We start from the raw sequence: 26,821 nt of genomic DNA, 5'->3' as shown, positions 1-26,821 counted from the left end.
ACCTAGCTGGCCCCGCCTCCCGGCCCGGAGGCTGCGCGGTTGGGTCAGTGAGGCCCTCCCAGACCCGCCTTTCATCTTGTCCGCCCCGCCCCCAGGCTGCCCTCAGAGCCGCCTGATTGCAGTTCGGGCCTCGTCGCGTTGGCCCAGGCGGAGCGCTAGAAGCAGAGCCGTGCGAAGGTTGCCAGGCGCGGGTACCGCTAGTCCCGGCCATGTCTGGCTCTCACGCTCCAGAGGGAGACTGTTGCTCATGGCAGTGCGGCGCGCAGGTAGGGGCGGAACCGCCGGTGCCCTCTATTCCCAGGAGGCGAGGCGGCGGCGGAAGCGGGGCGCCGGCCGGGTGGGGCTTTGCGCCGGATCGCACGCGACCACCGTGCGCTGCCGCTTGCCCCCCGCGGGTGGACCTGAGGCCCCGGCCTACACGGCGAGCTCTGCTCCAGCGCTGGGGTTTTTTCGGCGGCAAGGGCTGGGCACCAGACGTTGAAAAGGGAAAAATAACTGAGGGGGAGCATTGGGCGTTTTTAATGTGTGTTTCAAAACCATTTAACATAAAGACAGACCTTCGGGGAAACGCGAAACTCTGGAATGGAATTGGAGCTAGGACCGTTCTCTACAGCTGTTTTCCTGCGACCTGGCGACCATCCATCCCTTCGTTTGCCGCTCAGTAGGCAGTGGGAAAACGTCCGCGGAGCCGTCTCTTCGGACTGTAGCCAGCACTTTTACTTCGCGCAGTTGCTCTTTGACTGCCTCGGTTTAGATTGATTATGGAATGATCTTAAAAAGGAAAATCCACCCTTGGGCTGCGCATCCCTTTTCATTCAGGAACACCCACGTGCTCAGGGTGATGATTAAGGGCTTGGCCTTGGGTATGGAGGAGATCTAGAGGCATAAACAATTACAATGTGAGAAGCCTTGCTTAATTAAGAGGAGAGAGGGAAAGCCCCCCCGCCCCGAAACTCGCCCCTTTATTTCTCCTGTTATTATCTCTTGGGACTGAAGGTCCCAATTAAAAAGTAGTAACGTGGCAGGTTTTATTGGGAAATTCTTGGCATCCACTATTGTATGAATAAGTGACGTAACACAGATTAGCAAAGTCGCTTATTTTCTTCTTCCCACGTACTGCTGCTGCTGCTGCTGCTAAGTCGCTTCAGTCGTGTCCGACTCTCTGCGACCCCATGGACTGCAGCCCACCAGGCTCCTCTGTCCATGGGATTCTCCAGGCAAGAGACTGGAGTGGGGTGCCATTGCCTTTTCCTTCCCGCGTACTACAGTTTGTTTATTCCTCATTTCACTGCCATTTAAAAACTTGCCCACTGTCTGCCTCTACAAGGGTTTGGTCAGTACCTGCTGGAGTTACTGACTTTCAGCACACCCTGAAAGGAGTAGAGAGCGGAGATCAGGAATGAGATACTCTAGGAAAAACTGGCAGAGCAGGCTGTCAGACAGTTGTTTTCAAGAGAACATTTTTTGAGTCTTAATTTCTTGCATTTTTCTCCTGTCTAGAAAAGCACTAAAAGAATTGACGGAGACGTCTGTTCCTCGTGACTAGCATCAACCTTCTGGTGATTAACATCAACCCTTGGCCAAAATGTGGGCTTGATTCCGTGTAACTCCCCTTCACTAAAATAATTTATCTACTGACCTCCCTTCTCACCACTTTGGATCAGTTCCTCAGAACTGAGAGGCTGTCTCCCTGCCTGTAGTCCTCATTTTGCCCCCAATTAAACTTAACTTTGAGGTTGTGCCTTTTTTTTTTCAGTCAACATAGCTTTTTAAAAACTATCCCCTGGAGTATAAATTCCGTTAATTCAGTGACTTTGTTTTGTTCATGGCTGAATTCCCAGAAGTGTTTCATGCATGGTACACAGGCAAGGAATACTTAAAACTGGTATCACTATCCACTTAGCAACTCAGCCAACTGAAAACTTAGAATTCCTTGAAGCCTCTTTTTTTTAAGTTTTCTTACCCAAAGCCTGTCCTTTTGAACTTCTTTATCTTCCAAATCCTCTCCACCATCACACTTTAAAATTTCTTTTTGAAACTGTTTTGCACAGCCGTTTGGGTCTAGTCTGGTCTTTTGCTTCCTTGGTCATCCTTCAGCCTTTTCTCTTTACTACCCCTATAGAAATGTTTCAAAAACAAGATGTGATCCAATCATCTTCTACTTAAAATGACTCAGCAGTTACCAACCATATGTAACATAAAGTCCAAACTCCAGTGCATGGCATGAAAGATCCTTACAGTCTTTATCCCTACCTGCCTCCATTCCACTGTATCTAATTCTGGTTGCAGGTACTTAGAGTTCTCTCCGACTGAAATGCCCTTTCTCCTCTTCACATACCTGCATACTCTGCCACATCCTTTATTAAAACTTAGCTCAGCATCCCTTCCTCTGTGGTCTTTCCCAACTCCTGCTCCCTTCCACCAGTAGCTTCTACTCCCATAATGCCCTGGACCATCTTGTTATATATTGTTTTGTGATTTCATTACTAGAGTTTGAGCCCTCAAGGGTAAGAATTTCATCTTACTCATGTTTATTTCTTTGGGGCCTTCAGTAAAGCTTTGTTAAGTGAATGAATGAGAAGGCTATTCAGTAGGTACACAAAAAAGGTACAAAGGGCAATTGCCATGACACAGAGTTTGAGGAAGGATCACTTTTGCCTGAGGTTGAGAGAAGGAATCGTAGGGGAAGTGGATGTGAAGGCTGATAAGCAAGAATTTGACGGCTAGAATTGGGATAATTGGAGATGCAGCATGAGCAATAACAGTGCAAAGAGAAAAAGATGTATTCTTGGCTGTCAAGATAATGTGCCTTAGTCATCTATTGCTGCATAGCAAGTATTCCAAAACTTAGGCATAACACACAATCATTGTCTCACACAGTTTCTGACAATTAGGAATGCAAGAGAATTTAGCTCAGGGTTCTGGCTTAAAGTTTCTCATGAGATGTCAGTCAAGCTGTCAGCTAGAGCTGCAGGCATTCAAACCTTGACTGCAGCTGGGATGTGCTTCCAAGCTCACAAAGTTACTGGCAGGCCTCTGTTCCTCCCATTTTATTGGCCCAAGCCTCAGTTCTTCCCTGAATGATCTTCTGCGTAGGTAATACTGTGTAACATGGCAGCTGGTGATCCAGAGGAGAGCACAGAAGACAGAAGCTGTAGTCTTTAGTAACCTGATATCAGAAGTGACATACTATCACGTCTCAGTCTGTCTTCACGCAGACCAGCCCCATACAATTTGGGATGGAACTCTACACCAGTATGTGGAAACCAGGAAGCTGGGATCATCATTAAGGGCCATCCTGGAGGTTGATTACTACATAGCTGGACTAGAACTGAGAGATTTATGTAAAAAAATGGAAAGAAAATATTTGAAAGTTAAATTGGAGCAAGAAAGCAGAAGGACTTAAAGAACAGACCCAGGACATGGTATTTGAGCATTAAATGATTTGAGGAAGGGAGTTTTAAGTCATCAAAGTCGTGTATGATATTAGTACTAAAAACAGAGTGAAGGGTAAGCTGGAGGGAAACAGAGAAGTGGTAGGCAAAGAGGGCAAGTAAGATAATGTTCATCCTTGCCAAATATGAGTCCATGAGAGCTTTACACTCTACTATTATAAAGTAAGAAAAGCTAGGATGATGGGAAAGTGAATTCCACAAAATTAACTGCATTCAATTTAAAGGACTGCCTTTTATTCTGACATTATCCTTCCTACTCTTATGTTAAACATGGACTTTCTTCTTTGAAGAATTTGATAATAGATGATTATAACTAATACCGTAACTTGGCAATCTTATGTCAGTCCCTAAAATTTAAAGAACAACAGCAACGAAAGCTACTGGTCTTGAAATTCAGAAGTCTAGGAATCACTCATCCAGATTATTAATATAAGGAACTCGATACCCAGAAAGAGTCACTGACTTGCCATAGGGCACTCAGCTAGTGGATATCAAGAGTTAAAGCCAGGCTCCTTGTGTTATCGAGTCCAAGCTTGCTCTGTTTACCATACAATAGGCCAATGAATCGAGAGACAAGGTGTTGAGGCAAGGAAGAGACTTTAACTGGGGAGCCAGCAGCCTGATAATATGGCATGCTAGCACCTCAAAATAACCATCTTATTGGGGTCTGGATGCCAGGTTCTTTTATAGTTTAGAGAGAAAGAAGCAAGGAGGAACTAAAGTCGAAAGGCAGAATGGAGAGGGAGGTGCAGTGGGGAAGTGAAGTGAATGGGTCTTCAGTCTTGCAAAAATCTCCAAGGGAATGTCCAGCCTTCAGAAGGACTGTGTTAATCTTTTCAATGAGAGGCTTTAACAGTACCTGAATTGTGAACTTCCAGATGTTCAAGCTGGATTTAGAAAAGGCAGAAGAACACAAGATAAAATTGCCAACATCTGTTGGATCATGGAAAAGGCAAGAGAGTTCCAGAAAAACGTCTACTGCTTCTTTGTTGACTATGTTAAAGCATTTGACTGTGTGGATCACAACAAACTGTGGAGAATTCTTCAAGAGATGGGAATACCAGACAGCCTTACCTGCCTCCTGAGAAATCTGTATGCAGGTCAGGAAGCAACAGTTAGAACTAGACATGGAACAACAGACTGGTTCCAAATAGGAAAAGGAGTACGTCAAGGCTGTATATTGTCACCCTGCTTATTTAACTTATATGCAGAGTACATCATGAGAAACGCTTGGCTGGAAGAAACACAAGCTGGAATCAAGATTGCCGGGAGAAATATCAATAACCTCAGATATGCATGTGATACCACCCTTATGGCAGAAAGCGAAGAGGAACTAAAGAACCTCTTAATGAAAGTGAAAGAGGAGAGTGAAAAGGTTGGCTTAAAACTCAACATTCAAAAAACGAAGATCATGACATGCAGTCCCATCACTTCATGGCAAATAGATGGGGAAACAATGAGAGCCTTTATTTTCTTTGGCTCCAAAATCACTGCTGATGGTGACTGCAGCGCTGAAATTAAAAGACACTTGCTCCTTGGAAGAAAAGCTATGACAAACCTAGACAGCATATTAAAAAGCAGAGACATTACTTTGCTGACAAAGGCCCATCTAGTCAAAGCTATGGTTTTTCCAGTAGTCATGTATGAAGGTGAGAGTCAGACCATAAAGAAGGCTGAGCATGAAAAATTGATGCTTTTGAACTGTGGTGTTGGAGAAGACTCTTGAGAGTCCCTTGGACTGCAAGATCAAACCAGTCCATCCTAAAGGAAATCAGTCCTGAATATTCATTGGAAGGACTGATGCTGAAGCTGAAACTAATAGTTTGGCCACCTGATGCAAAGTAGTGACTCATTGGAAAAGACCCTGATGCGGGGAAAGATTGAAGGCAGGAGGAGAAGGGGATGATAGAGGATGAGATGGTTGGATGGCATCACCAACTCAGTGGACATGAGTTTGAGTAAGCTCCAGGGGTTGGTGATGGACAGGGAGGCCTGGCATGCTGTAGTCCATGGGGTCGCAAAGAGTCGGACACGACTGAGCGACTGAACTGAACTGAGAGAGATTCAACTTATTGCTGTAGTGGATATTATCCAGTTTCTCTTTACTATTTATTTGTAAATCCAGGATTCCTGATTATTTTCCTGTATATGTGTTTTGAATTCTCCTTGGTACACACAATTGTACCATCTTTTTGATTCCCTCATTAGTTGATGGGCTAAAATGCCTTTGACAGATGTTCATTTTATGATTGTAAGAGAGTCCCCCCCCAGGAAAACCTCTGAGAAATACATGCTTCTATTATGCTTAAATTAAAAGATGGAGGAGATTAGAGCCATGGCTGGTTGTGAGCAGGTATCTCAGTGACATTCAAGGCTGATTTCCTTAAAATAACTGTTGTGGTCTAGGCTTGGATTGGAAAAGAATTTCCAGACATGAGACAGACTGAGAGGGAAATAAAGTTTATTAGAGTGGGAGACGCTATTAGAACAGCCGGCCAGGTCAAGGGAGAACCAACTTTGAACGGGGTCCTTAGTCCACTTTTATACCCAGGGTACAAGGAGTGGGATAAGGGTCTTGCGGGTCCTTTGCTGATTGGATGAGGCACGTATACTGGGTGGGGCGAAGAGAAGGCAAACACCTTCTCCCTGTGGGGCAGGAGGGGAGACAGGTTATACTGCTCTGGAGGACCTGAAATCCATTAATAGTTAAAACATGGAGGAGGGAAGGACAATAAGGGTCTGGTTTTTCTGTTCCTGCAGTCCAAGATCTTCCTTGGTTTTATCTGCTCTTTCGTCCTTGGGTCACAACAATAACTAGATTGAAAAATTGGGGAAATGAAATATTGATTGAAAAACTATTTAGGCCTTAGTTTTTAATATATATACAAAACGACCCAGAGGGATGGGGTCGGGAGGGAGGTGAGAGGGGAGTTTAGGACGGAGGGGACACATGTACACCCATGGCTCATTCATGTCCATGTATGGCAAGAACCACCACAATATTGTAAAATAATTAGCCTCCAATTAAATAAATTAATTTAAAACATATATATATATTTTTACAAAATACTGTTAAATGTTGCCCCCTAACTGTATGGAAGCTCTACTGTAAGAAGTTGATTGCACCCTATCTTTAAACATATCTTTCAAAATCCTTATTCTAAGTGAAAAATCAGACTTAACAATAACAAACAAGTAATACAGTTGACATTCAGGGGAAAGCTAAATATTGACTAAATCTTTTCTTTCTTACCAATTCTTATTAAAATATGTATTCTGATTTTCACTTTTCTTACCATTCTGGGCAACTTAAATGACTGCATTTTTAGTAAATATACCTCTCTTGGTTCCTGCTGCTAAGTGATTATTTTTTTGAAATTGTAATTTTGTGGGTTTGAATGAAGCTCTACTAACAAAACTGCCTTATTGTTATTCCTGTAACAGGAAGCTGGCTAATGGTTCTAATACCTCAGTACTGGAAAGACAAAAGAGAAATGGGAGGCCCTTAATAACAGGCTGTTTCCTATAATGTTTGCAACTTGCTATCCAAATTGATGGTTTTAAGGATTGAAAACTGCAGGAGGCTTCTCATTGGCTGCATTATAATATGTAATTAAAATATCATTTATATACCTAAAAAAGGAAATAGCAAATTATACAAGGCATCAGTAATTTTGACTGGATTTAAAAAGGAAAAATATAAGAAAAAACAACATAGCTTTATTATTCATTTTAATTGAGGACTTTTTCATTTATTGAAGTGGAGAGGAAGTGAACATGGTGACACTGTGCTGCCTGCTTTATACCCATTATCAGTTCAGTTCAGTCGCTCAGTCGTCTCCAGCTCTTTGCGACCCCATGGACTGCAGCACGCCAGGCTTCCCTGTCCATCACCAACTCCTGGAGCTTACTCAAACTCATGTCCATCGAGTCGGTGATGCCATCCAACCATCTCATCCTCTGTCATCCCCTTCTCCTCCTGCCCTCAATCTTTCCCAGCATCAGGGTCTTTTCCAGTGAGTCAGCTCTTTGCATCAGGTGGCCAAAGTATTGGAGTTTCAGCTTCAGCATCAGTCCTTCCAATGAACACCCAGGATTGATTTCCTTTAGGATGGACTGGTTGGATCTCCTTGCAGTCCAAGGGACTCGCAAGAGTCTTCTCCAACACCACAGTTCAAAAGCATTAATTCTTCGGCGCTCAGCTTTCTTTATAGTCCAACTCTCACGTCCATACATGACTACTGGAAAAACCATAGCTTTGATAGCTTTTGGTGAACGATAGCAGATTCGTGATCTCCGAAGAAGATTTAGCTTCGGGACCAGGGACCAGGCTTGATCAGTCAAGAGCTTTTGTGTAGCAGAGTTTTATTAAAGTGAGAAAAGGGACAGAGGAAGCTTCTGACACAGACATCAGAAGGGGGCCGGAGTGCCCCCCTCACTAGTGTTAGCAAGGGAGTTATATACTTTATAAACCAAAGAATGTCTCAAGGTTGTAAAGATCTTACTAGACCCACTTCTATAGTTTGCATTTTAAGATAACAGGATTAGCCAGAAGGTTTTCATGAAGGGGAAACTGTCCTCAAGTAGGATACATTGTTGTTATATAATCCCTAGTGCAGTTTAAACTGAGTTGTGTAATCATCAGTTCCAGGCTTAAAGAAAAAAGAAAATTTTATGTGACTAAGACTAAGGAATGTAGAGAGAAAAAAGAAAAAAACCCAAAGTTTGTCCTTTCCTCCTCCTTGAGAATTCCAGACCCCTCTTTCCTTGGGGACCCCCTGGACTTCTTATCAATCTGCCTAGGAATTGACTCTCTGTTTTTGACCAGATGGACTTTTGTTGACAAAGTAATGTCTCTGCTTTCTAATATGCTATCTAGGTTGGTCATAGCTTTTCTTCCAAGGAGCAAGCGTCTGTTAATTTCATGGCTGCAGTCACCATCTGCAGTGATTTTGGAGCCCCCCCCCCCCCAAAATAAAGGCTGCCACTGTTTCTCCATCTCTTTGCCATGAAGTGATGGGACCAGATGCCATGATCTTTGTTTTCTGAATGTTGAGCTTTAAGCCAACTTTTTCACTCTCCTCTTTCACTTTCATCAAGAGGCTTTTAGTTCCTCTTCGCTTTCTGCCATAACGGTGGTGTCATCTGCATATCTGAAGTTATTGATATTTCTCCCAGTAATCTTGTTTCCAGCTTATGCTTCACCCAGCCTGACATTTCGCATGACGTACTCTGCATATAAGTTAAATAAGCAGGGTGACAATATACAGCCTTGATGTACTCCTTTCCCAATTTGGAACCAGTCTGTTGTTCCACGTCAAGTTCTAACCATTGCTTCTTGACTTGCATACAGATTTCTCAAGAGGCAGGTCAGGTGGTCTGGTATTCCCATCTCTAAGAATTTTCCGTAGTTTGTTGTGATCTACGCAGTCAAAGGCTTTGGCATAGTCAATAAAGCAGAAGTAGATGTTTTTCTGGAACTCTCTTGCTTTTTCGATGATCCAGCAGATGTTGGCAATTTGATCCCTGGTTCCTCTGCCTTTTCTAAATCCAGCTTGAACATTTGGAAGTTCACAGTTCACGTATTGCTGAAGCCTGGCTTGGAGAATTTTGAGCATTACTTTGCTAGCGTGTTAGATGAGTGCAGTTGTGTGGTAGTTTGAACATTCTTTGGCATTATCTTTCTTTGGGATCAGATATATCCATTAATCCTCAGCATGTTCTCGTTTAAAGGATGAGTAAGCTGAGGACTGGGCTTCCCTGGTGGCTCAGTGGTAAAGAATCCATCTGCCAGTGCAGGAGACACCGGTTCGATCTCTGGGTAGGGAAGAGCCCCTGGAGAAGGAAATGGCAGCCTACTCCAGTATTCTTGCCTGGAGAATCCCATGGACAGAGGAGCCTGGTAGGCTACAGTCCATGGGGTTACAAAAGAGCCAGACATGACTGAGCAACTAAACAACAACAAAACTGAGGCCCAAGGTCATGTAAGCAATTCACCCTGAAGCCTGTGCTGAATCAGAACTTTAAAAAATGTCAACTTTCCCATATCCTTAATTTTATATTCTTAAGTCTGCTCCATCAAATTATCATTAGCAATACTTATCTAAAATAAAATACGTTATGTAAAATATTAACAGTGAATATGGGAAAATACCATAATTTCAGATGTCCATGTAAGTAGCTGAAAATGTAGTCTGTTCAATAAAAACCCCTCTTTGGACTCAGAGATGTTTTTTCCCCTTTACCCAGTGCTGAGATCTCTATAGGCAGGTTTGCTGACTGTGCTTTCTGCACAGTGCATCTTTCTTGTTCGCTTTAATCTGGAGAGTGTAGTCCCTTGGGGTCCCATGTGTATGAAGGGATTTTCTATTGGATGCCACGTTTTAAGCACACCTTAGTTTTATCTTGTGCTTCTAGTGACTTGCATACCTATCAAAATTGAAGCACTAGGTCACCAGAGTTTTGCAAATGCCTTCAAGGAAGTTATAAGAGCTCACTTACCTCCCAGGTAGACTCACTCATTTCTTCAGTGGCCCCTGTGAAACCTTCTTTTCAAGCCAGCTAAGCAATATATTTTGAAATATTTTTTAAAATAATTTATTCAGCTGTTTTAGTTGTTTTCAAGGTAAGGGTTGTAAATCATTACTGCCAAAATGGAATGCATGGTATTTCTTTATTATTGTTTTTGTTTTCGTTCATTTTAGCTTTACCAAAGAGGGGGAAATGCTTTCTCTTTCTAAACAAATAATCACCAGACATATATAAAAGTGGGGCTTTTATTTCAGCTAGATTTATTGTGCTGGTAATTTCACCATCTATATAAATGTGGAATCATCATGTTGTACATCTGAAACATAATGTTATGTGTCAATTATATCTCATATATTACTTATATAACATCTTAAACAGTAAGATGTTATCCCAACATATATCTTCATAGAATGGGGCCTAGAAAATATTAATTATGATTGCTTCTGAGTGCTTTTTATGTCATTTTCTTGACTTATATTCCATAATGAGTATACATCACTTTTGTAATAATAGAAAACAGTATAATTACTATGGAAAAAGGACATTTTTTTTTAGAAAAAAAGATAAAATTGAACCAACACAGAGAAGATGGACAAATAACTATCATAGTATATATCATGTATATCATGTTTTAATGAGGTGTTTTGAATAAGATGTTTTGTTTAAAGAAATCTTCTGGGTAGACTGAAATGTGCCTCTTTCAGCACTAGATTCTATTTTATTTCAACCATTTCAGTAAGACACTTTGTAACATAATCTGGCATTTCCCCACCTCATTGTTATAACTTGTTCCATAGTATTGGACTGTGTGGCCCTTGACTGAATGATTCTAGTTTGCCAAACAATATGGTAGATCCACTTTCCAAACATTAAAAACAAAGTATATTTTGTAATAATTTTCTCCCTCACAAGTACCCTCTCTGTGGTAGATTTTCTTAAACTTCCTTAAATTGGTTTTTTACTAGAGATATCTAGTATATATTATAGTAAGTATATATTATATAGTGTATATTATAGTATGTAAGTATATATTATATATGTTATAGTAAGATATCAAGTAACTTACTGTAATAGTTACTTGATAAAATAATGTCTATTTAGAAATCATTATCTTCTTTTTAAGGACAAGGAACATCCAAGATACCTGATCCCAGAGCTTTGCAAGCAGTTCTACCATTTGGGCTGGGTCACTGGGACCGGAGGAGGAATTAGCTTGAAGCATGGGTAAGTTCCTGGCTGATTCTCCATATAAGTAGACCACCAAGAGCCTAACGTGTATTATGTCAAAGAACAGCTGATGTTCAGTTTCTTATGGTACTCAAGGTATTTAGTTTCTAAATAGAGAAATAGGTGTTTGCATAACCGAATGGAGTAAGTGTACTCCAGATGTTGCATATATAATAAATACCTGTGGACTTAAGAACCACAATTTGTAATGCAAATAATTTGGTCCTCAGTCTTTGGAGTACCAAAGTTAACTAACATGCTGCTGGATATGTTCATGTCTGGAACTATAAAGAATCCCCTTTGGGTAGACAGGATTTGTTTCAAAAGTTCAGATACATATTTCAGAATCACTTAAATACAGATTGTTAACCATCCAAAAATGCTAAAAATTACATTTTGAGTAAAAAAAGGCAATATGCCTTTCTACTTGCATGTATTGTTAATTAATGGACTTAATACCTGCAGGTCCATGTTGCTTACAGGACAAAACAAGAGGTATTTGACTTGAACTAGAAGGAATAAATAATATTTAATTGTTCATTAGATTTATTCAGTGTCATTCCTTTAAGAGGATGAAAAAATAAGTAACGTACTTACAGTGAAAATAAAGGTTATAGAATCTCATTCCCTTAAGTGTTTCTGGAACAGGATTAATATTTTTCCTCCTGAAATGTTTTAGGAATATTAATTGTCTGGAGGCTGAATATTAAATTGAGTAACTTGATTTATTTCTTTATCCTTACTAATTCACTTTCTTTAACAAAATTGGACTACTACAATATTTATGTGATATTGAATATATAGAGTAACACGTCCAAGGAGGCTGCATTGTTTAGAAAAGAATGAAATGTGTAATGTAATCAGTAAACATTTTTTTTTTTTTGGCCTTGCAACATGCAGTATCTTAGTTCCCCAACTAGGAATTGAACTCTCACCCCTTGCATTGGAAGCACGGCTTCTGAATCACTGAACCACCAGGGGAGTTTCCATAATCAGAATATTTTGGACAAAAGGGACTTTGTGGCATACCACAAGATGATACCATTGAAACTTCATCTGCTTCAAATTACCAAGAAACTCATGAAATATAATTAAATTGTGGGAAACGGTAGGAGAGGGCTTACTCAACAGCTGTCAGAGTTCACATGTAGGGAGGCTCTTGGTCTGGAAAGGTCCCGTTCCGCGTAGTACATGGTACCTCCATTACATGGGTCCTCTTACCATCAACCCAGTGCTGGTGTGTCAATCAGTATTTCACAGGTTTTCAGAGTATTTTGCCAAAACTTTCAAGTTGACCTGTTCACAACAAAGTCCTGTAACAACATTTGTTTTTATTATGAGTGAGTGAGTGAGTGAAGTCGCTCAGTCGTGTCCAACTCTTAGCGACCCCATGGACTGTAGCCTACCAGGCTGCTCAGTCCATGACATTTTCCAAGCAAGGGTACTAGAGTGGGTTGCCATTTCCATCTCCATGTGATCTTCCCAACCCAGGCATCGAATCTGGGTCTCCTGCATTGCAGGCAGATGCTTTACCATCTGAGCTACCAGGGAAGCCTGTTTGTATTATAGTTGTTTCATTTTTTCATTTAGGAGTTGAGTCCTAGTAATTTTGTTTTTGAGCTGTATTATTTATAATAAATCATATTCTAAACCTTGCCTTTAGTAACCTGCTTTTTAATTGCATTGGCAGAAATACTAGTTTGTACATGTACGAATAAGGGCTTCCCAGCTGGCACAGTGGTGAAGAATCCACTTGCCAGTGCATAAGACTCAGGTTCGATCCTTGGGTCGAGAAGATCCCCTGGAGTAGGAAATGGCAACCCATTCTAGTATTTCTTGCCTGAAAATTCCACAGACAGAAGAGCCTGGCAGACTGCAGTCCACAAATTCCATGCACAGAGAAGCCTGGCAGGTCCATGGAGCCACAAAGAGTTGGACATGACTGAGCGCACGCGCACACACACACACACAGGCAGTACAGTGATAAAAAAAAATCCGCCTGCCAATTCAGGAGACACAGTAGATACGGGTTAGATCTCTGGGTCAGGAAGATCCCCACTATTAGGAAATGGCAACCCACTCCAGTATTCTTGCCTGGAAAATTCCATGGACAGAGGAGCCTGGTGGGCTACGGTCCATGGGGTCACAGAGGTGGACGCAACTGAACACATACATACACACGTACATATGTAAGAAACAGAGCTTTCTACCAAACTGAATTAAAATAACTTCCAACTGGCTCTTTAAAAAAAAATAGCAAAATTAAAAATAGAATGTAAGCAAGGGGCCATTGCAGATCTCAAGAGGAAATTTTTTTTATCATAAAGATATAAAAGACTATGTAATTAAAATGTAGAACCATTCACTAAAATTGTGTGTGGTTATGCTAAAGCACTGAGGGGCACATTTTAAAATTAATTGCCTTTGTAGCATTGCAGTCAATTTGTAGGGAAGTTGCATTGTATTTGTAAAATGCTTGTTATTAGATTCTTAATAGGTGAGGAGCGCCGCCTGGAGGTCACAGGTGAAAACAGCCACTATTGTATGTCACTGCATTTGCTGCTGCTGCTGCTAAGTCACTACAGTGGTGTCCCACTCTGTGCGACCCCATAGACGGCAGCCCACCAGGCTCCGCCGTCCCTGGGATTCTCCAGGCAAAAATACTGGAGTGGGTTGCCATTGCCTTCTCCAGTGCATGAAAGGGAAAAGTGAAAGTGAAGTCGCTCAGTCGTGTCCGACTCTTAGTGACCCCATGGACTGCAGCCCACCAGGCTCCTCTGTCCATGGGATTTTCCAGGCAAGAGTACTGGAGTAGGGTGCCATTGCCTTCTCCGCACTGCATTTGGGATCTTACTAAATTTGTGCTTTATAGAGTAAAATGGGTAATTTGTAGTAAAATGTTGAATTTTCTCCCTAATATTTAAATGAGTTTGTAGACCCATATCAATAATTTTATCAATGATATTAATATTCTCATGTTAGTGAAAGTTTTTTTCTGATGCTTCAGAGCACTTATATTTGGAATGAAGCACAAACCCAATAGATTATGTTTCCATAGTAAGTGTGGCGATAAGCCCTTTGGAGAAAATGAAATTATTTACATTTCCAAGGTTTGGCTGCTATCAGTCCGTTTTATATGCTCCTGATGTATGGTGCCAAACAAGAAAAGACAGCTTAAGACACAGATGAGTGTTAAATCAGAAGGAAGAAATGGAGGACCAAGAAAATAACAATAGTCAAGGCTATTCCAGAATACTTAGCAGCCATGGTGTTTAGGTTGGGCTCCTACCTTTCACAGTTAACATTTCCTGTTCTCACAGCATAATGTTTCTGTGTGTCAGAAACACTAACCCTGTTGTACGCTACTAGAATTAAAGTGAATAAACCCATATTGTAGACAAGATAACTGAAGCATAGTAAGATTTACAGGACTTTTTTAAGTAAATAAGAGTAGAAGGAGTACATGTACACGTATTATGAACCCTTGCTTTTTGTCCCCCTGCTCACCACATAGTGAAAGAGCAGGGAGTGTGGAGAAAATAAATTCCCAACGTAATACCTTGAAACTCCACATGCTTTCTGTTTGTGGCTTACAGTCCCAAGAAATACTTTACTTTTAGTCTTTAGCATGTGTCCTTCCCAAAATAAAAGCTCTATCATCTTTGTATTTTTATCCGGATATCTCCTTCCTTGTAGGTATAAATATATTTTTTTCTAAAATCCATTTAGCTAATTGTTTAATCAAAATTGACCAAAGTCTCAACTGATTTCTATTTTACAAGTTCAGTTCAGTTCAGTCGCTCAGTCGTGTCCGACTCTTTGCGACCCCATGAATTGCGGCACGCCAGGCCTCTCTGTCCATCACCAACTCCCGGAGTCTACCCAAACCCATGTCCATCGAGTTGGTTATGCCATCCAACCATCTCATCCTCTGTCGTCCTCTTCTCCTTCCGCCCCCAATCCTACCCAGCATTAGGGTCTTTTCCAATGAGTCAACCCTTTGCATGAGGTGGCCAAAGTATTGGAGTTTCAGCTTCAACATCAGACCTTCCAATGAATACCCAGGATTGATCTCTTTTAGGATGGATTGATTGGATCTCCTTGCAGTCCAAGGGACTCTCAAGAGTCTTCTCCAACACCAGTTCAAAAGCATCAATTCTTCGGCGCTCAGCTTTCTTCACCGTCCAACTCTCACATCCATACATGACCACTGGAAAAACCATAGCCTTGACTAGACGGACTTTTGTTGGCAAAGTAATGTCTCTGCTTTTAAATATGCTATCTAGGTTGGCCATAATTTTACAAAGGTAGTAATAAAAATAGATTTAGCATACCAGGGAATTCCCTGGCAGTCCAGTGGTTAGGATTCCATGCTTTCACTACTGAGGGCTTATTTACAGTAGACTGTTGTAAACTTTATCTGGGTCTCTTCCCAGGGCTGCAAAATATCTTCCTGCATGAGAAGACCTACAAGTCCACTTACCAGCAGAGGTGATTGGACTATGTACCACACATGATTCCAGGGTCTCTTTCATGTTCTTCATGTTACATGAGGACAAAAGATTTGGATCTCTGGTATTTATAAGGAGTCCTTTTTAACAATATGATCCCTATGCATTGCCGCTGGTTCCAGAGGAATGCCACTGTATGATTTTCTTAGCCAACAAAGTTCTAAAGCAGTAACTACTTTGTGAAAATGAATGCCTGAACAAAGCTTACTGTGCTTTGGATTTTACTCCCTTTATCAGGCATTTTGGGTTTCCCTGGTGACTCAAATAGTAAAGAGTTAGCCTGCAATGCTGAAGACCTGGGTTTGATCCCTGGGTCAAGAAGATTCCCCTGGAGAAGGGAATGGCTACCCACTCCAGTATTCTTGTCTGGAGAATTACATGGACAGAGAAGCCTGGTAGACTACAGTTTCATGGAATCACAAAGAGTCAGACACGACTGAGCAACTAACACTTTCACTTTCATATCCGGCATTTATTTTCTAGACCTTAATTTATGAGTAGACCTTAAAGGAACTTCCTTACATTTTGTCAGTTCCAAGACTATAGCTTTATTTGTAACCCCAGCTTCAGCAGCTTGATGCAGTATAGCCAGTCATCCTCATTTTCTGTGGGAAACAGTTGATATTTTTTTAACTATTTTATATTGGAGTATAGCCAATTAACAATGTTGTAATAGTTTCAGGTGGATAGCAGATAGACTCATCCATACATATACACGTATCCAGTCTCCTTCAAACTCCCCTCCCATCCAGGCTGCCACATAGCATTGGGCAGAGTTCCATGTGCTATACAGTAGGTTCTTGTTGGTTATCCATTTCAAATACAGTAGTGTGTACATGCAGAGAAGGCAATGGCACCCCACTCCAGTACTCTTGCCTGGAAAATCCCATGGACGGAGGAGCCTGGTAGGCTGCAGTCCATGGGGTTGGGCTAAGAGTTGGATACAACTGAGCGACTTCACTTTCACTTTTCACTTTTATGTATTGGAGAAGGAAATAGCAACCCACTCCAGTGTTCTTGCCTGGAGAATCCCAGGGACGGGGGAGCCTGGTGGGCTGCCCTCTGTGGGGTCGCAGAGAGTTGGACACGACTGAAGCGACTTAGCAGCAGCAGCAGCAGTGTGTACATGTCCAAATTCCCTAACTGTCCCTTCCCCCATCCTTTCCCCCAGCAACCGTAAGTTTGTTCTCTAAGTCTGTGAGTCTCTTTTGTGTGTTCATGCTAATTTGCTTCAGTCCTATCTGATCCTTTGCAGCCCTGTGGGCTGTAGCCCCTCAGGCTCCTCTATCCATGGGATTCTCTAGGTAAGAATACTGGAGTGGGTTGCCATGCCCTCCTCCAGGGGATCTTCCCTAACCAGGGATTGAACCCGGGTCTCATACATCTTCTGCATTGGCAGGTGGGCTCTTTACCTCTAGTGCCACCTGGGAAGCCCTGGGAGTCTCCTTCAGAAACAGTGAATATTTATTTAGTGTCCCTAGTCCATGCCTCAGTGGCAGAAGCTGGAGCATGCAGGTGCTGATAATTTCCTTCGTTTGCATTATGTGGCAGCTCTTTAACACCCTCTGGCAGCAACTGAAACTGATACACAAGCCAGAGGACCTTTGTTGAGAGTGGAGAGAATTTAGAGAAGATTTTGAAATTAATTTCTAAATCTAATTTGAAAGCACCTTGTGGTAATGCTGTAGCATCCTCCCTTATAACGTCTGTATAACAGAGATCTCCAGATGTAACCATGCCTTTTACATTTTTAACTTTCTGCAATTGTTTTAGCTTTGTTACCATGTGTTTTCACAAGATAGAAGTATTTTTCAACTAGGAAGCATCCTGTTCCACCCAAAAAGTAGCCCAGGGTTAAAGCTGTAATTTAACCAGCCATCCAGCAGAGGTCTCTGAACTTCATGTTTTGTAATAAGAGGCTTTCAAACAATAAAATTAAACCTGATTCCTTGCAAGACTTTGAGTGAGCATATTTTCCTCTGATTGGATTTTAGAATTACTGTGTTCCATGTCTAGCAAGATCAACTCTGCTTATTGATCCTTAAAGATGCTAAAGATTTGTGTTTTCAGATTTGTATTTATCCTAACTAGATGAAAGCTTGGTTACCATTAATTTTACACCATAAAAAGAAATAAAGAACTTTATATGAAAATGTAGAAGACAGAGCAACTATCAACATTTTATTGTGTCACCAGTGTTATAAAGACATTAAAGTAGCTTGCTGCTCTTGCTACATAGCCTATTCCATTGATTGAATAAAGCTGCTATTTGTATGACTTGATTTATAAAGATGATTAACGATTGGACTGCAAGGATACACTTTTCTTTTTGCAAAAGCAGAACATTAGAGTTAAATAAATACCAATTTCTATATTTTGTATCACCAGCAATGAAATCTACATTGCTCCTTCAGGAGTGCAAAAGGAACGGATTCAGGTATGGTAAAGGGATCCTTCTTAAGCCTAAATGTCTGCTCTTCTCTACCTGATTATTGTTTTGTGAAACGGAATTAATATTAAAAGAAATCTTAGTTTTGAAGGGAAATTATATTGTGATAATTTAAATAACTAATCAACAAACATTTGTTAAGTAACTACTAAATTTTTTTAAGGTGGTAATGATCCTGCGTGTCACCAAGTGTCCTAAATTTTCTTTCAGCCTCTAGAGGGCAAAAGTGAATAGTGCAGTCTTAAGTCATAATAAAAAATGATTATAACTTTGCAGGATTATAACACCATCTTTATCAGGCTAATAGGGTAATCAGATTGGACCAAATGGACCAAGTTGACTCATATTTAATAATGGCAAAGCTCTTCCAGAGTTATAAAACTTCGTTGCAAAATTTTGAGAAGACCCCTTCTGTATTAACCCTAGAATGATACCCAGAATAGAGTTAAAACAACTACATAATACTTAATTGTATCTAAGGCATAATGCTTCATTAATAAAGAATTTATATTGTAGTTTATAGTAAACCCTGGCAAATGAAAGTTACAAGTCAGAAATATGCGTGTATTACTAGGAAAAACCTGTGGATCTACATAATTCCTTAGATCTTAAAAACTAATGTGCCTCATCAAGATTAGCATTTCTGAGTACCAGGTAAGATTCTCAAGGAATAAGAAAATTTTATTCTCTATTTTTCCTCTTATATTATGAAATATGAAAAAAAATTATAATACCCATCTTAAAATAGTGATTATATAGTCTCTCTGAAATATAGTTGTGAAATTACATGGCAAAACTGAGAAATTAAATCAATGAAATGATAACCTCATACTTGCATATTAAATTTTCCATATCAGTTTTTTTCTTCACATTCTAAAGGTGGATTTTTTTAACTCTTTTGAGATTATTTTGGTTAGTAGAAAACATTTTTTTATTTCTCAAAATGGCTACATATTTTTGAGGAAGAAACTATAATTATATAAATATTTAAAATGAGTTACACGCATGTTAACACTCTGTATATACACTATATAAAACAAGAAAGAAGACATTTCTCATTGATATTTTATGAACCTTTTTCTTTTCTTTTTCCTTCTCTAAAAAGCCTGAAGACATGTTTGTTTGTGACATCAATGAAAAGGACATAAGTGGACCTCCACCATCTAAGAATCTTAAAAAAAGCCAGTGTACTCCTCTTTTCATGAATGCTTACACAATGAGAGGTCGGTAGAAAATGTACTTAACATAAAGAATATGTGCAGAGTAGGCTCCCCTAAATGGGCTTCCCTGGTTGGCGCAGTGATAAAGAATCCTCCTGCTTATGCAGGAGATACAAGTTCAATCCGTGGGTAGGGAAGATGCCCTGGAGAGGGAAATGGCAACCCACTCCAGTATTCTTCCCTGGGAGATCCATGGACTATAGTCCTGGCAGGCTATAATCCATTGGACTGTAAAAGAGTCAGACATGACTTAGTGACTAAACAATAAAACTCCTCCCTAAATAATGGCAATTATTGTTGTAATTCAAATTTCTTAAATACCTGCTATGTGCAAGAATTCTAAATGTGTAAACTGATTCAGTCCTCACATCAGCCTCCATGGAAGGCCCATTGGTACTTCATTTTATACATGAGAGGACAGAGGCTCTGGGAAGATTTTCCCAAAATAAACAGCTAGTGAGTATTGGGGCCAGAATTCCAATCTAGATGAGTATGACTCCACTAGATTGTCACAGTAACCAACTAACTATTATATATACAATCCAGTTCCTACTCTGAGCTTAGAGTTATACCTCTGCGAACTTGTAGCAGAAGTTAATCAAACTACAAAGGAGGGAAAATCATGGTCTTTCCTTCACTTCAGTGGGAGTGATCCTCTTTTTTGAAAAATTTACTCTATGACAAAAGTACGGCTCATTTTATTAGTAATTCCCACAAATTGTGGTAGAAAACTAACCCAGAAAGGTTGAACCTAAAGGACACTGTAAAAATAAGAAAGTATAACTGAAGTAATGACTTAGCCATTGCAACGAAGTCATAAAGACCATGCTTTAGTATAGCCCCTGAATGAAATCAGTATACAGTGAATAATCATGCTATGTTCTGTTGCCAGACATCACCAGCTACTATTGACAGAGTGAAACTTCAGCAGCAGATTCTGCCAGCCTGAAGAATCTTTCCTAGCAGAAAAGCTAAATAAACTTCCGGTTGCAAAAATGGCCATTACTGAGTTTTATAACATACAAATTCTTTTTTAGGTAAACCCATTGCATCTGTATCTTAAAATCCCAATCATCCCTTACGTCACCAAGATGTGGCCTACACTATAAAGCCTATCTTGATCAAGGGTCAGACCGACCTGGGTTCAAATCCAAATTTTCAACTACTGTCTAAATTTGGACAGTGTAGTTAAATAATTGTGGATAAGTTATTTAACAATCTCTGAGCCTCACAGTCTTGACCGTTAAATGAGAGAGATGGTTGTTGTGATGATACAAAGAGAAAACATCTTTAAAGGAGACATGCTGCTGCTAAGTCGCTTCAGTCGTGTCCGACTCTGTGCGACCCCAGAGATGGCAGCCCACCAGGCTCCGCCATCCCTGGGATTCTCCAGGCAAGAACACTGGAATGGGCTGCCATGTCCTTCTCCAATGCATGAAAGTGAAAAGTGAAAGTGAAGCCGCTTAGTCGTGTCCAACTCTTTGCGACCCCATGGACTGCAGCCTACCAGGCTCTTCTGTCCATGGGATTTTCCAGGCAAGAGTACTGGAGTGGGGTGCCATCGCCTTCTCCATTAAAGGAGACATAGGAATCCCTAATTGAGTGGTCATAGTATTATGATAATGATCTCCATTATTATAATAGCTGTACTTCAGACCATCTGAAAAATGCTTTTGAGCATGTATAAAATATTGCACGCATTGTCCACTTGCTGGATAAAGTTGAATGTTTCTTTTCTCTTTCTGACTCGTCTATTAGTATTTCTCTTCCTACCTCCCTTCCTCCTCTCCTACCCACTGCCAACTTATTATTCCATGCCAAAAAAAACAAGTCCATAACCATATATAAATGTGTGTGTGTGTGTGTGTGTGTGTGTGTGTATATAAACTCTTTAAAAAAGGTAATTTACTTTTCACTGAGCATGTGACTATAATCTTCCCCCCCACCCCCACCCCAGGAGCAGGCGCTGTGATCCATACCCACTCTAAAGCTGCTGTCATGGCCACCCTTGTCTTCCCAGGAAAGGAATTTAAAATTACACATCAAGAGATGATCAAAGGAATAAAGAAATGTACCTCAGGAGGGTATTACAGGTATTTCCACCACCCCCCTTTTTTTTTGCTTAAATAATTTGAACAGTATTTCCCCTTCGTGTGATAAACGGGATCCTGATCTTTGTATGTATTTAATGCAGTGTTATGGATCTGTGTTAGTTAATACCCCACTTAATATTATACTTGCTGATCTATTCTCAGTGACACATATCAGATGCCTCCCTTCCTTCTCCCCATTCCCAACCCAGCCTTGGTAAATTATTGCCAATATGAATAACGAAATGTTTGTTGGAGTGAAAAGAAAAGGCCTTGGCTGCGATTTCTGTAGAGACGGAAAGACTGAGTTCCTCTGTTGAAACAACCCAAGAATAAGTGCTCCTCACCTCCACTTTGTTTTCAGGAAGTTTCAGCTCTAACTGAAGTTTATGCTTCATTTGGATTTCATGCAGTATTTCTGTAAAATTTTCATTTTTTAAAAAAGTATAATTATTTTAATTTAGATCTCTATATGCTTATAATTTTCAGTGTGGAAAGGGGCATAGATAATATAGAACAGAGGCCCTTTAGACAAAATCAGCTAAATCTACCAGCCCACAAAAATGTAGCCATTATTCATCAATCTAGAATATAGTGACATGAAGAAACATGTTCCTGGGACTCAGGGACAGGCTCAGCATTTCATCTGAATGTTTGGGCATTCTTGTTCATGAACCTTCACCCTTCTTAATTTCCTAAAGGGGCTGAATCCACTTTGTCTTGTTGAGAGGAAAAGGGTGCCAGTTTCACTAAAGTGTTCTTACAGCAGTATGTTACTGCTACTGCACGTAATAGACAGTACGTGTTTAAATTAGTGTGCCGAGAAGTTCATTTGACTTGATTTTAGTTAATATTTATTGTGCACCTAAAGCATTCCTCAGCACTGAGAAACACCTACTTACAGAAGTTAAATATTTAAATTATGAAAGTGTACATTCTAAAGCATAGCCACATACTGCCTTTTCCACATCTGGGTCTTGAAGGAGAGGCATTTGTGTGCTATCAATTTCATCGGCATTTGATTGCTTCAGTGAAGAAATAAAAATAGGTCAGAAGAACATGAAACGGTGGGTAGAGGAGCGGAGCACAGCAGAGAGCCTTTGGAATTTGTGGAAAAAAGAATGATGCAAATGCAAAGATGCCATTTGTTATGCATCACAGTATATATACTTTTTGTGTATTATGTTGAATGTTTTGGAACTTAAAGAGTACAAAGTTTTTTGAGATGTTTTTGCAATTCTGTTTGACCCTGGCTGGTAAATCAGTAACAGGATCATTATCACAGTTCATGGGCAGTGGTACTTCATCAGGTTTTGGGTAGAATCTTAAGTATCTGGTCAAAAGAAGGGGCAAAAAAAACTGGATGAAGTAGGAAAAAGGATGGAATTTTTACATTCTCTACTTTTTAAAAATTTTAAGTGCATCTTAAAAATAATGGTAACTTTCAAATGCCTAATTCTTACTGGGGAGGTGACCATGTTAAATGTAATTGTTCTCCCTTTTGAAAGTGAATGCCTATGGAAGGGTGAAAAGAACACTCTTTGGTTGGAGGACTACCCCCAGCTCTGCTCCAGTAAAAGGAGTAGATCGGACTGGATTAGCTTTCAGGTCTTCTTTTACTGTGGAATTATTTTGCACCTGGAGCTATTTCTGACTGTTTGGTGTGTGGTAGAGGAAAATATAAATTTGTGGTTTTCATGGCCAATACTAGGAAAGACTTGCAACTAGCAATTTTTCCTTCCATGTTTAAGGATACTTTATAATTACCTCTGTTTTATTTAAGTGAAATAATGGGCAACCTCATTCTGTTAATGATAATGATTGGCCAAGTTCTTTATCACATGACTGCTATTTATTCCGGAGAAGGCAATGGCACCCCACTCCAGTACTCTTGCCTGGAAAATCCCATGGATGGAGGAGCCTGGTAGGCTGCAGTCCATGGGGTCGCTAAGAGTTGGATGCAACTGAGCGACTTCACTTTCACTTTTCACTTTCATGCACTGGAGAAGGAAATGACAACCCACTCCAGTATTCTTGCCTGGAGAATCCCAGGGACAGGGGAGCCTGGTGGGCTGCCGTCTATGGGGTTGCACAGAGTCGGACACGACTGAAGCGACTTAGCAGCAGCAGCAGCAGCTATTTATTCTGTACCTTCCCTAAAGTAGTAATTTCTGATAGTTTATTGATAGAACTTATTTTGGTTAAATGTAGCCATTACAGAGGGGGTGAAAAAGCAGATGATACATTAACAAGGCAAGAGAAGTTCATGTTTAAAGGAAAATATGTCTGAGTTTTGATTGGTTGTAAATGATCTCAGCAATAGTTGTAACTTTACCAGTGACAAATTATTTGCTTAAGTATTATTACAGAAACAAAAAATGAAAACTGCATATTTTGATTTCATCACATGTACTTACTAAAAATAAGGTAAAAATAAGTTCTAACATCACAGATTTGAGAACTTTCTAAAAATGTTATCATACCCTTAATGGTTCTCTCCAAAGGTTTTTGCTATCCCAGGACCATAAACCACACATCTATTTATTTATTTGCCTATCCAATACACTTTGGGGTCCTGCAGAGATAGAATAAAATGATTTCGTACTGTTGGGAAATTCCTGCTTTAAGTAGTTCAGTTGTTAATCCTTCCTATGTTCAAAACATTATGATTCTCTATGCTTCACAGAAATAGTTGTATGATCTTGATAATTTCTTTGTTAGGTGTTGGTATCCTGTACAAATTTCTGCCACTTCTACTTAGGATTAGAACAATGCCTGCCAGAATCCCAAGGCGTCTTTTGATATAGTTGTTCATGCAGGATACACAGACTAACATGCAACATCTTGTTCATAATTTGGAGTGGCTTCTCTGATATAAAAAGAATGTCTAACTTATTATTTGAAAAAGTTATCAGTTTTATATATGAATCAGTTCAGTTCAATTCAGTTGCTCAGTTGTGTCTGACTCTTTGTGACCCCATGAACCACAGCACGCCAGGCCTCCCTGTCTATCACCAACTCCCGGAGTTTACCCAAACTCATGTCCATTGAGTCAGTGATGCCATCCAGCCACCTCATTCTCTGTTGTCCCCTTCTCCTCCTGCCCTCAATCTTTCCCAGCATCAGGATCTTTTCAAATGAGTCAGCTCTTTGCATGAGGTGGCCAAAGTATTGGAGTTTCAGCTTCAACATCAGCCCTTCCAATGAACGTCCAGGACTGATCTCCTTTAGCATGGACTGGTTGGATCTCCTTGCAGTCCAACGGACTCTCAAGAGTCTTCTCCAACACCACAGTTCAAACGCATCAACTCTTCAGCCCTCAGCTTTCTTTATAGTCCAACTCTCACATCCATACATGTTTTAAAAAGGAGAACAAACGGCATGTTTTGTCTTACAGATATGACGATATGTTAGTAGTACCTATTATTGAGAATACACCTGAGGAGAAGGACCTCAAAGAGCGCATGGCTCAGGCAATGAATGATTACCCAGACTCCTGCGCAGTGCTAGTCAGACGGCATGGAGTCTACGTCTGGGGAGAGACGTGGGAGAAGGCTAAAACCATGTAAGTGTAAACCAGAGAACACTGGGGCCAGTCACCACACTTTAAAGAAGTATGACTTTTTTGGTGTGTCACTGGTCAAATTGGTTTAATCTGAATTTAAACCGATTTGATAGCTTATCGTTATTATTTCTAGATATTTTATTTATATTCTATATTATTTTGTTAAGAAATAATTTTCAGATCAGCTGTTATTTGGCAAGGCACTGTGGTCTTTGATATAAAGAAGGAGCAACAGCTCTTGTTCTCTCAGTTGAGGGCTAGAATGATTTGCTACGTTTATTTACAAAAATGGCACATAATAAAAAATTTAAATTTAGTTAAGTAGTATATTTTAAACTCTCTTTTATTTCCTGAGAAGTATATAGTATGGTGGCATGGTATGGTATGATTCCTTTTTTTAATAATGTTAAGAGACAAGAAATTCTTTGCATAGAATTGAGGAGAGGAAAAAAATTACTGGGAACAGGGTTCACTTGATGCAGAGGAAAAATGCGATTATTAGAAGGGGTGAACTCTGACTAAACACTTTTAATGCTTTTTGCTTTTTATTTTTCTAAACAGGTGTGAATGTTACGACTATTTGTTTGATGTTGCTGTATCAATGAAGCAAGTAGGGCTGGACCCTACACAGCTTCCCGCTGGGGAAAATGAAATTGTATAAGTCAAGTGGACGTTTACTGTATAGAGAGATAAAGTTTATCTTAATTATTACATAAATGACATGACTGTTTTTTTAAATGAATTGAAAGTATCTATGAAACTTTTGATTTGTCACTAAACTCTGCAGATCTTCTGACACTGGGTGATATTTGCTTACGTTCTTATAATTTTAAATGACAATGCAATGAAATAAAAATTTTATAATGAATGTGTTTTGGGTTTTTTGGCTGCACTGTCCTGCATATGGGGTCCTAGTTCACCAGTCAGGGATCGAACCCATGCCCCCTAGAGTGGAAGCGAGGAGTCTGAACACACAAGAGGTCCCATGAATGTTTTTTATGTTTATTTCTAAACCCCTTAATGGCAAAATATTTCCCTTTGAATTAATCTTTTTTTGTATATACTCCCAGAGAATTCCTATTACCCTTTAAAGTTGTTGGTGATAATAGAACCCATTGGAAAATTTCCACGAAATTAAAGAATGAGCATTTTCTTATTTTAATATTGGTAACATAAATTTACATGTAAAGTTAAGACCAGATGTGCCACTCAATGCTAATGTCAAATCAGTTTTATAGATTTCTTCTTTATGCTGTGCAGATTTCCCTATATTGTGACATAGAGCAGTCATGTTATAGTGGGATCAGTTGTAAAGTTCAAGTGATATTCACTCAAACTCTCCTGATGAAATAAACTGTGACCAACCCAGAGATGTAATCAGAAAATGCTTTTTTTTTTAATGCAGCCAAAAGCAGCAGCATCTTGATCGTAAGGTTTTATTTGGTTAATACTGTTATTTAATTGGGAGAGAAAATAATGCACCATCTCCAAAATCATCATCTCATCCACTAGCCCCCTCAGTTGATCATCTTCAACCATTCGAATTCATTTACCTCAGTTCTTTCTCTCCAGCAAGTCTTTAGCCTCATCTAGACTTCCAGTCCCTTGATCCTACCGTTTATCATTGTCCGTGACTCCTTTCACGTCCTTGCTTCCTTCCTTACGAAGCATGGATGATGGCATTTGCACCACATTATTGGAAACATCCTAACTCGGTGTATCTTGTCCCCTCCATCATCCCTGTCAAAACCCTCGGTGTTTGAGACCCACTTT

General features: G+C 40.1%; 1 protein-coding gene and 1 long non-coding RNA gene across 3 annotated transcripts; one reads left to right on the top strand and one right to left on the bottom strand.

The window, feature by feature from the left end:
• Nucleotides 1–104: 104 nt before the first annotated feature.
• On the top strand, nucleotides 105–25,916 carry APIP (APAF1 interacting protein). 2 transcript variants are annotated; one of them, XM_081543451.1, is made up of 7 exons: nucleotides 105–266; nucleotides 11,110–11,210; nucleotides 18,113–18,161; nucleotides 19,279–19,396; nucleotides 21,414–21,486; nucleotides 24,881–25,048; nucleotides 25,610–25,916. In XM_081543451.1, the coding sequence occupies exons 1-7, from the start codon at nucleotides 210–212 to the stop codon at nucleotides 25,707–25,709; spliced, it is 666 nt and encodes a 221-aa protein (XP_081399577.1). In that variant the 5' UTR covers nucleotides 105–209; the 3' UTR covers nucleotides 25,710–25,916. The 2 variants fall into 2 exon arrangements, with proteins under 2 accessions (XP_081399577.1, XP_081399576.1); XM_081543450.1 differs by having other exon boundaries at nucleotides 21,351–21,486.
• On the bottom strand, nucleotides 15,494–19,220 carry LOC145526836 (uncharacterized). The gene is made up of 2 exons (XR_014069223.1): nucleotides 16,813–19,220; nucleotides 15,494–16,160 (listed from the first exon to the last, which is right to left on the bottom strand). It is a non-coding gene; the product is annotated as an uncharacterized LOC145526836 (long non-coding RNA).
• Nucleotides 25,917–26,821: the final 905 nt, after the last annotated feature.

The sequence above is a fragment of the Giraffa tippelskirchi genome, chromosome 11, assembly GCF_054371585.1.
Source record: "Giraffa tippelskirchi isolate mGirTip1 chromosome 11, T2T-mGirTip1v1.2.pri, whole genome shotgun sequence".
Classification (NCBI taxonomy): Eukaryota; Metazoa; Chordata; class Mammalia; order Artiodactyla; family Giraffidae; genus Giraffa; species Giraffa tippelskirchi.
The sequence above is the reverse complement of the archived record's forward strand: the minus strand, read 5'-3'. Positions and strand labels throughout refer to the sequence as shown.

Bases quoted from the DNA above. Each gene is read 5' to 3' on its own strand.
- APIP (XM_081543450.1), top strand. From the start codon at position 210: ATGTCTGGCTCTCACGCTCCAGAGGGAGACTGTTGCTCATGGCAGTGC. The intron at 267-11,109 runs GTAGGGGCGGAA...CTTCTTTTTAAG, and splicing joins CATGGCAGTGCGGCGCGCAG to GACAAGGAACATCCAAGATA. The intron at 18,162-19,278 runs GTATGGTAAAGG...TTCTCTAAAAAG, and splicing joins TGCAAAAGGAACGGATTCAG to CCTGAAGACATGTTTGTTTG.